The sequence below is a fragment of the Crocodylus porosus genome, unplaced genomic scaffold (assembly GCF_001723895.1).
Source record: "Crocodylus porosus isolate Cpor-Errol unplaced genomic scaffold, CroPor_comp1, whole genome shotgun sequence".
Taxonomy (NCBI): Eukaryota; Metazoa; Chordata; order Crocodylia; family Crocodylidae; genus Crocodylus; species Crocodylus porosus.
The window spans coordinates 44,480,589-44,491,309 of record NW_017728906.1 but is presented as its reverse complement, the minus strand read 5'-3'; the positions used below and the strand labels follow the sequence as shown (position 1 = coordinate 44,491,309).

Here is a 10,721-nt window from a genome sequence, read left to right as displayed (position 1 = left end):
AAAATGGACATTCCAGCACCCAAGTCCTTACCACCAGGGGCTGAAGAACCATGGCAAAGATGGCGATGTCTCAACCACTCACATACCAGAGCTGGATGCTCCAAGGAACTAATGAAGAAGTGAGGCTATACCATTGGTTTAACCACCAATGACTGCGGCACAAAGCCTCAGACTATGCAACACCTGCTTGAAGGCACACGTGCCACCTGCTGCAATACCCACCACTTGCAGTCACATATACAATGAAAGATCTCACAAAGTACAATAAACCAGCACAAACATGTGTAACAAAATGGTCAAATGTGGTGTGGAGCCACGAGAAGATGGCCTCCTCAGCTGAACATTGGGGTGGACATAGATGGTCAGAACCCATCTGGGCTCAACCACCCACCCACTCCCTACAAGCTAAGTGACCAGTGAGGGTCAGGTGACCTTTTACCCCTTCCTAAAAAAAACCCCTGACTTGGAAGAGGAAGTGTCTGAGCAATCAGGCTCAATCTCTTACCCACGCTGCTTCACCCTTAGCTTGTGTCTCCACTGCCTCTCTGGAAGATTCTCTGGCTACCCATCCTGGCTTGTCCATAGACTCTGAGTCTGGCCTGATCCTTTGGCTTCCTGACTCAACTCTGGTTTGAACTTCTGGATAACTAACCCAGCTGGCCTCCTGACCCCATGCTCTGCCTGACCCTCTGGATCTCTGACTTGGCTCCCCAGATGGATCTTCTAGCTTCCTGGCTCCCCCACACTCAGATGCTGCATGTTCTCCTCAGATCATGGTTGCTTCTGACCCTGGGTGACCCCAAGTCCTGGCTGCCTGTGGCCCAGTATGACACCTGATAGTTAGCTACCATCTACAGGCAAATAGTGTTTTTCAAGAGCTTTCCAATGCCATTCATATAGTATTTCTTTTAACTTCTTACAATGTAAGACATACATTCAAGACCTACAAAATAAATGAAATGCAGCTCCTCTCTCCCCCCAAATGCACTCACTGACTCAGGGTCTAAAGATATTTTGAACACTCTGTTACACTTAATAAGGTTCAAACCTCTCCTTCTCCTCATGGAGTTAATCAGATGTCTGTAAAAATAAGGTAATACCATAATAAATTCACAAGACAGACATATGGAAGCAACTTTTATTTGTCATCATTTGCATGACAGTGATTTATTCTTCATTTCTTGCTCATTTGATAGCCAGCAGTTTCCTACAAAATCTTCTGCACACACAAAGCCAGCATTGTACAAATCAATGCAGTAGGCAGTTTATTCTACACACACGCATAATATATATTCACTCAGTGATACAGTCTGTATGTAGCTCTTGCTTTAGCTGCATATGTGCTAATGACAGAATCCCTATGAGAGAGAATACTATCTTTTAAAAAAGATCACAGTTTAAATAATTAAGGTAATCAATGACAATTTTGCATGTTCTTGTGGTCCACTCAGAACCTCCAGCTACATCAAATATTTGCTTTGGAGACAAAAAGGATCTGTTTTTTTAAAAAGGAAAAGCACCTCGCCCAAGGAAGTGCCTATCTTTTCTTCATCTGAGGATTGGTTAAACAAGATTACAAGCCAAAATCTCTTTTTTTTGTAAAAATAAAAAAAATAAAAGTCATTTTTAAACAAACTGTACTAAATCTTTGTTGATTTCCAGTGAAGGGCAGAGAAAGCATTTCAGCCCAAGATCAACATATAAACTCTGAAGTCTGATATAACTGAGGCTTACTGATTTATGAGACGCACAACTAAAATACTCATTAACCACTGGCATTTCACTGAACATGACTCATATGAGTTTTTGTCATTTCTGTAATACACCAGCCAGCAGACTTTTGTGGACAGGTCAAAACAATTTTTTTTAGTTTTCCTAATTGGGGCAGTAGGCCTAAAGAGAAAATAATTAGTATATATACTCAGCTTGTCACATTAGTCAGTCACCAAATTAAATAGAGTATATGGAGGCCAAAAATTAAAAAAAAATCCTCAAAATCCATTCTGTGATCTTTGAAAATGGTCATCCTAGGAATTGGGACTTCTGAAAAAAATAATTTCATGTATATGACTTAAAATTCCTGTTGAAGATGTAACTCAGGGCAAGTGTGTTTTAAAGATGGCATTTGTCATGGAAAAGGGCGTAATAATTAAAGTTAAGCCAACATTATTTGCCTGTGAATAGGGAAAACAACTCTTTTGCCTTCTAGCTTAGTTGTCTATGGAAGAGAATGTGGTTTGGGCTCATATGGAACAAAGTTAATGTTCACGAAGACTGAAAAAGAAATAAAAGCAGAAGCAAATGGAAAAATGTAGGGAAAAAAGATGGAAATACTATAGCATCCGACTGTACGAACACATCAAGTGATTTCAAAATGCAAAAGGTCCCATGATTAAACATTGTAAAAGGATTATTGGACAAAAGTTAATTTATTTAGCCATCATTCTTCCTACATTTGACTGTATTTCTCTGGAAGAGCTCTGTTATTCTGGTGAGGGGAACATGGTAGTATCCAGTGTTCACTGCTAGGCAAATAATTACATTAGCATAGGCGATGTCTTTAAAACTTACAAATTACTGCAGCAGTTTGTTTTTTTGAATTTCCAGGCCTGTTTTATGCAGGAGGTTTACTGTGCAATTAATCATGGTTGGAGTCCTCAGAATCTATATATTTATAAATAAAGATATGTCCTGCTCCTGAAATTTAGTTTATTCAGATTGGAAAGAGCAGGTTTTTTTAAAACAGAAAAAAGCCCTGAAAGAGTAAAGAAAGGGGAAAAAAAACCTGAGCAACACAAAGCTAACAATGCACTAAGACTTGGAAAATGTGCAATTCTCTTAGTTAAATCAAAGCAATCTTGGCTTTTAGCTCACATACATCTGCATAAATAGCAAACTACAGCAACCCTGCTTGAAACACACATAAGTGTGTCTTCCCCAATACCTTTGTGATTCAGATCAATCTCTCTCTCTTCAAACCTGAGCAACATCTGAGACAAACCAGCAGGCTCAGGAAAGTAAAGGTAATAATAGCTGTTTTAACTAAACTAGCCAGAGGTGAATTTTAATGTAGTTTTCCAAGAGCAGCAGCCAGAAACTCCAAATGGTGTTAGCCCTGTATCTCAAACTTAGCCATTAGCCAGAGTGGCAGTCTGCACTACTGGACTAGTAGTCCAGACTGCCACTCTGGCTAATGACTCTGTTGCTCATGCCATTCAGTCATCATGTGAATCTTTAGTATTTTCCTCAGGAATGTTTTGTCACATGCTGGCTGGCTTCAGATCATTCCCATTTAACCCTACCCAGAAGCTTAAGTCCAAGACAAGACTTTAGGATTTAGGACACACTGCCTCTTCCTAATGAGACATTCTGCAGAACTTTCTGCTAAGAAGTGCTTGAGAATCACTGCAAAAAAAACCCCTACTACATAAAAAGGCATTATCTGAATAGAGCTGAATAGATCATCAGTTTCATCAGTGGCTTACAAAAGAACTGATTTTTTATTTCTGGTGGTGTACTCCGAATTCAAACCTGTGCTAAAGCTTGTTTTATGAAACACCACTATATTTGCCAGTTAATTTCAGGACATTCTTTACCATGGCCCCAATGCCCTCGAAGATGTGATGTAATTCTGTCTCACACATAAAGGCTGGGGTAGTGACCACCTTGTTTTTCAAGTCCACATGAGCTTCGTGGAAGAGAGTTAAGGAAAGCATAACCAACCCAGTACTGATAGACACGGACTGCAAAAAGAAACAAAGTAAATAAAAACAATCCCAAATATCTTCCTTTACACACAGGCGAAATGAAAGCTAGTTACTATGAAAGGAGTGGTTTTACTTACTTTGCCAGAAATACCTGAATCTCATTGAGACTACAATGCTAGTATTGTATTACAGATTACAAGAAAAAATGAGAAACTCCTCATCTAGAATTTAGTGGTTTGGAATAAAGCTTGTTTGACTACTACTTTATCTTTTTGGGAAAAGAACTGAGGCTCAAAGAAAACTTACTAGTTATGGGTCTGTATGAGACCGTATGAATGGGTCTGTACATGTATTGCACACAGCACCTCTGAATTAACTGTGGTGTTGGCTATGCCAAAAGAGGTGAGCATTATACATCAGGAATCACACAGCTATTGTTACAGCCAGGTGCTTCATGTATGGCTATACAATTGGAAGAATTTGGAATAGAAGCACATGTATGTGCTTCTATATGGCTTTACAATTGGAATAATGTATAAACCAAGAGAATTCACTGCTTCTCAACTCTCAATTTCTCAAGTGACAGTCACCAAATGTTAATGACAAAGGATATGGTTACTTCTTTGACACAATGTTTTGCTCCTAGTGCTTTAATGGCACCTGCAGTTCCAGCATAAGGCCACTTTCCACCTTCCTCTACTTCGTGTCCCACAGTAACTTCAGCACCAGGGAGTACTTTTGCCACCAGGACTGGTGAAATGCAGCACAGCCTGCAAGAAAAATAGGAAAGGGAAGTCCAAGAAAGCCCCTTCTTTAAAAGGATGAATTGTATTTATAACGATTCTAGAGTCTGTGCTCTTAAAGATCTGAAAGACAAATGTGAAAAGGTTATTTCTTCTGTCCAGTATCAAGGTTTTTCCTGCCCGATAAGTAAATGTGGTTTTTTTTCATAACTACTTCTCTCTACTCACACAAACTCGAAGGATGACTTTAAAAAAAGCCATGTGTGCAAAACACACACGTTTTTTCTACCTTCCATGCCAACCTCTACATACCTACACAGAATTAATTTGATCTCCACTCTCAAGCTACCACTCCGCAGCAGTATTTGTAAGGGCCCAGCTCCTATTACGTACATACCCAATAGGTTTGCCTGCTTTGTGGAACTCCTGAAGGACCCGTTCGACTTCTTTGTGCACTTTGCAATCCTTCCCGTCCACAGCAAAGGTGGATCTGTCACAAGAGACAGTCATGAACACCTCATTACAAAGCTAAGCATTCAGATGTGCACTGACACTCAGAACATCCCTCAATGGCCACCACAAATTAGAATCCGAACTTCAGTGAAGCACAAGGGGCAGCTCCTTGATACAGCAAAAATCTACAAAGCAGTAGAAAATGTGGAGGTGGGAGGGTGATGCAAGCAGGGGTGTGCAGGCAGCAGACTGCAGCTCCGCCCCAGCTCCAGACCATGCTGTTACCGCTGCAAGATCCCAGCCCCGGCCCTGGAGCAGCTCCCTGCCTAGGCGTGCACCCTGCCTATGCTGCGAGGGCCTATCTCCATGGAAATCCTGGCCCCATGCTGTCACGGCCCTGCTGCTGCTTGGATTTCCATGGACACTGGCCGCAGTGATGCAGACAGGGGCTACTGGGAAACAGAGTCCAGCCACCAGCCAGATCCATCATTTTGCCTGCCCCCGTTTAAACACATGCTGCTCCAAAAATCAAAAGAAATGTCCCCCTGTGTTGACAAGCAAACTTTCTCAAGATAAATAACTTGCTTTCAAAAAATAGCATGTATTTAATAAGTTTACTGACACACAGATACATTGTAGCCAAAACTAAGTACCAAGAAATAATCTGAAACTAAACATTTTACCTTCACTTTCCCCACTGTGCCCCAAGAAACCACAGCTTCAGCGGGAAAAAATATTTTTTTATGTAACATGCACTGTTGACTAATTTTAAGGGGAATTTTTAGTGAGACAAATGGAGAGAGACTTAGTGCTGTTATCCTGCAGCAACAGGAATCATATGGGAAAATCCCAGCCTATCTAAGCACTGCACTGAGAACATTATCCCAAGGCAATCTCCAAACTCAGTAAATTGATGCATTCTATAAAAAGGCAATTAACTGTTTCTTGTTACTACTGTGAGTTATGCATAAAGGATTTAAATTACTGCTTACTTAACTTGGCACTCACAGGTTTTTAGCAGCTCCAAAGCCACCAGGGAAGATCACAGCATCATGGTCCTGTGTAGTAAGTTTAGCCAGGTTTGTGATTTTACCACGAGCAATCCTTGCTGATTCCGTTAAAACATTTCTTGGAGAACCAGAAATAAAACAGTTAGAAGAAAAAGGCTTTGTGTGTGCAAGGGTGCAAGTATATAAAGGAATTACGTCATTTTTGAAGAGTAAGAAACCATCATGGCTTTGAATAAACATAGCAACAGTGACTTCTGAAACAAAACTAGCAGGAAATACAGTACCCATTTGAGATAAGGGAGACTGCATATGGTAACAACAAGAAAAAGCATCTACTTAAACATAGCTTTTACCTTGATTCAGCCTCAACAGGCTGTCCTTTGGTGTGGTCAATAACGTGCATCTGAAGAATATCTGGAGCATACATCTGAACTTCAGCTCCCTTGCGACTCAGGTGGAACAGTATGCTACAACACAGGCATAAAATACATTGAAAACCTTCAGAGAGAAGATGTCATAATGGCAAACAAATTACGGCAGGACTTTTATTTGCCTCTAAGTCCTGCTAGAGGCATATTCCTTGTTTTTAGAGAAAAAAGAACTGGTAAAGTACCATCAACTAAAACTACACATTGTCAGCATTAATAAAATGCTTACAGTGTAATAGTTGGCCAGCAGGGTGGCTGATAAACTGCAGGCATTACTTCAATCTCTTTGGCTGTCTATAACTATTTCAGTGACCAGTTGGCCTTCCTTCAAAAATGACAGCAAAAGTCACACCAAGAGACATTAAGATGAATACGCCTGGTGTACTATTCTTATAAGTAAGTCTGGCTCAGAAATGAATGCTCAGAAAGCTGGCTATAAAATTTAATCTATGATTCAGGTGGCATGAATGGAGGAACTAGAGGTACTGCTCAAGAGAGCAGGCCTGTCTCTCAACATTTCACTACTCTGGTTTAGTAGTTGGTAGCCTTACACTGTGCCCAGTCATTTCCCCCTGAAAAACTGTGATTTAAGAGCGTATTGAGGAACATAAAGCTGGGACAAAATAGTGGCATCCCCTGGCTGTCAAAAAGACCCCAGAGGGGAACCATCTGCCATCAAGACTATTTCAGGGTAGTACTGAGCAAGCTGAAATTAATTTGATATGATAAAATGCTCTAGTGTGAAGGAGTGTACTTGGTAGCCGTGTTGGTCTGAGCCAAAAAGACATAAAAACTAGAACTCAGAGGGAGCTGAAGATGGAAGTCTGTCCCTCTGGGTCCATGAGAGTATCTTTGTGAGCTGTGTGGAGTAGCTCTTGCCATTTTCCAGTTGGTCTAATAAAAGGTACCCTTTTGGAACCAAGAGTTCTAGTTTTTTGTATGTCTATTGTGAAGGATACATTGCTAGAACTTGAATTACACAAAGCTGCTTACGCAGAGGCTTCGTGGATTTCAGTACCATCATAAACACCACATCCAGACAAGACCTGCAGTAAAAAATAAAATCAAGACCTTAGTTCAGACAAATTATCTATTTCCCACACTACGCTTTGAGGTCTTTTACAAACACTTGGGAATAGATATAACAAACATGGATATTGGCCTTAGTGCTGATGTTTAACCTGCAGAGAGGAAATGTGCTATTGATTGTAGCCTGTCACATTGCAAATAGTTCCACAGTTCCCACCGACTTAAACGGCAAACCATATTTGCTTCTGCATTTTTTCCCACACTTCAAAAACTGAATGAATATCAGAAAATACTTACAGTTATAAAAAGTGTTTAAAAACACCACTATGAGCTTTCATGTTCCCAAATCACAAAAGAGGGTGCTTGTACGTTACATGAAACACATTCCCATCTTGAAACACATGGAAAGGAGGGGTGTAAAGGTGCACTTTAAGTAGAATTTACTATGCTCTTTTGCTTCTTAGATAAATTTTTGTCTGAGGATCCTTATCTGAGTTGGTTTAGTGTCCCTTCCAACCCTACTATTCTATGATTAGAGGTGAATGGCTACGTTTTTTGAAAAATTAAGCAAACTACTCTCAACTGAATTTCCCTTATAAGCTGATCTGAAAGCAATACTGCCAACATATCTGTCCATGTCAGCATCCGGACTCCACCCTAGTTATCATTGGAACTAAAAGAAAGTAAAGAGAGCAAGAGGTAGAGAGAAAAAGAGCTACTGTACTTCTGTAGCGCTACTTTGTTCATTTGATACCACCATGTATGTCATCAACTTTTCCTGTTTGTGAAGGTACATATTGACAGAAAATAGAAAAAAATATTTAAAAACAGGAAAGTATGAATCTAAAACCTAAATAATCCAAGAGGACTGCCAGTTCCCGAAACTATTATAAACTCATGTTTTAAAAAGTGACTACAATTCCAGTTGGCAATGACGCCATGCACTCAATAACTTAACACCTTAACTCTGACTCTCTACTCTTATGAGAAGATTAATGAACACTTTATCAATTACTTATTCCACAGACGCACAGAAAAATGCAGGTGAAAGGGACCTCAGCTGGTCATTTAGTCCAACCTCTTGCTCAAGGCATGATCATCCCTGTATACACTCTTTCACTTAAGTATTTGTCTAACCTGCTCATAAAAATTTCCAAGGCTAGAAAGTCCACAACTTCTCTGGATAACTTGTTCCAATACTGAACAACTCCCAAAGTGAGAAATTCTTCCTAACATTCCAGCTACATTTCTCTTGCTACAAAAGAAGAGTACTTACTGCCCCCTGCCCTGCCCCATCCCACAGCTGCAGAGAATAAATCAGCACCATCCTCTATAAAACTATCCTTCAGGTATTTGAAGACAGTTATAAAATGCACCCTCAATTTTCTCTTCTCTGGACTGTATAATCCCTGCTCATTCATCTTTTCCTCCTAAATCTGTTTCCCAGGCTTGAATCATTTTGGTGCTCTTTGCTGGACTTTTTCTAATTTGTCCACATCTTTCTTGAAGTGTGGTGCCCAAAACACATACCCTGGATTTTGGCGGTGAGCCTTGCCCCCACTCATCTTGCTCCCCTGCTCCTAGTCCCTCCACAAGCCCTGCAGGCCAGACAGCATGGCTCCTCAGACTGCATCCTGTGGACACCTCCTCCCAGTTAGGCACTGAACCACTGGTAATGACAAACCTCTTCGCACAATGATCCAACCAGTTATATACCCATCTGACAGTACTTTCTTCTAGACCAGTGGTTCTCAACCTATTTGCCACAGCAGGCCACATTTGCTTCTCTCAATGTGTTACGTGGGCCAAACTCGCACAGCTTACTTCCTGTGTATCCATTTAAAACATGTTTGGTATCCGTTCTCTAACAAGTCAATATTCTGTAATACCTCTCATTTTTACACTGTCAAATGTCTTTACTCTTTTTTTTTTTTAACAGGATGTCACATGGGCCACAGCAGTGTGCTGGGTCACATGCAGGCCCCGGGTTGAGAGCCACTGCATAGACTGCATTCCCTTCGTTTACTAATGATATTACTTACATGCATATATATTTGACCTTTCATATAAGACTTTTCATAAATTTACCAAGCTCAATTTTAAAACTAGTTACGGTTTCTACCTGTACTACCCCAAAAGAGAGGCTATTCCAGAATCTCACTGGTCTGATACTTCGAAAACTTGATTTTCAGCCTGAATTTACTCTCAGCCAGTTTATAACTGTTTGTCCTTGAGCCAATCTTGCCCTTTGGCTTACAGAGTTCTTCTCCCTTTCTAGTGTTTATCTCCTGATGTAATTCTACCAAACAGTCATATTTGCTTCCAGCCATCATTTTGCTGTTTAGCCTAGCAATCCCTTTCAACCTTCTCTCATAAAATAGACCCTCTTTCCCTAGACTTCCTAGTAACTCTTCTTGGTACCTGTTGCAGTTTGAGTTCCTCTTTCCTGAACAAGAAAACGAAACTTGTATGCAGTATTCCAGATAAGTCTCGCTAGTAGCATTAACACTTCCCTGCATCTACTGGAGATGCCTTGCCTAAAAGTGCATTTGCCTTTTTCACAGTTGCCTCACTGGCAGTCAGAGTGATCCTGCAATCAACTGATACACACAAGTCTTTCCCTTCCTCTTTTATTTCCAACCAGTGAGCCCCAAATTGGCTGCAGGAAATATTGTAAGAAGTCCCTGAGTGCATGAGCTTGTACTCTGTGCCACTAAATTTCATGTTTTCTATCACTCCAGTCCTCAAGGTCATCTAGTTCTTCCTATATAAAGCATCAATGCTCCCCCCCACACCGATGATGCCTCCCAACTTTGGGACATGAGCAAACTTCATGTACCATATTTTCTCACATTCCACAGGCCCACAAACAACACATGCCCCTTGGTTTGGGGAGGCAAAATGACGAAAAAAAGATTTTTTTCCAGACTTTTAACTGCCACAGCACAAGCTCACAATGGCTGAATGCTGGCCATGTACAGAAAGAGGAGACTTACTCCCCAGTATCACTTACCTGTGTTCTGTAGTTCCACAGCTACAGTTTTAACCCTGTTACAGCTGCTGGCAAAAGCTACTGCCATTCCAGCATGGAAATCAGCTCCCTTACTTAATGAACATAGCCGAGTTTTGGAGAGTTTTGGTTTTTTTGGGGGGGTTGTTTTTTTTGGGTGGGGGAGGGAGTGCATGTGGTATGCAAGTAGATATGGTAGCTAGTTTCTGTACTGAGGTTATTCATTAAAATATTAGATTACATCTGTCTCAAGACCTGAAGTCAAAAGTAAGCTTTCTCCAACTTTTTATTACACCTGTTTTTTTCCCTCTTCAGCCATTTCCTCTCACCTTACCATTTTT

At 40.6% G+C, this 10,721-nt stretch overlaps 1 protein-coding gene across 1 annotated transcript; it reads right to left on the bottom strand.

Moving 5' to 3' along the window:
• Positions 1-3,373: 3,373 nt before the first annotated feature.
• CUNH21orf33 (chromosome unknown C21orf33 homolog) lies at positions 3,374-10,450 on the bottom strand. Its single transcript, XM_019557117.1, has 8 exons — positions 10,384-10,450; positions 9,532-9,816; positions 7,335-7,404; positions 6,267-6,380; positions 5,912-6,031; positions 4,848-4,940; positions 4,321-4,477; positions 3,374-3,692 (listed from the first exon to the last, which is right to left on the bottom strand). Exons 1-8 carry the CDS (start codon positions 10,448-10,450, stop codon positions 3,549-3,551), a joined length of 1,050 nt encoding a protein of 349 aa, XP_019412662.1. The 3' UTR covers positions 3,374-3,548.
• Positions 10,451-10,721: the final 271 nt, after the last annotated feature.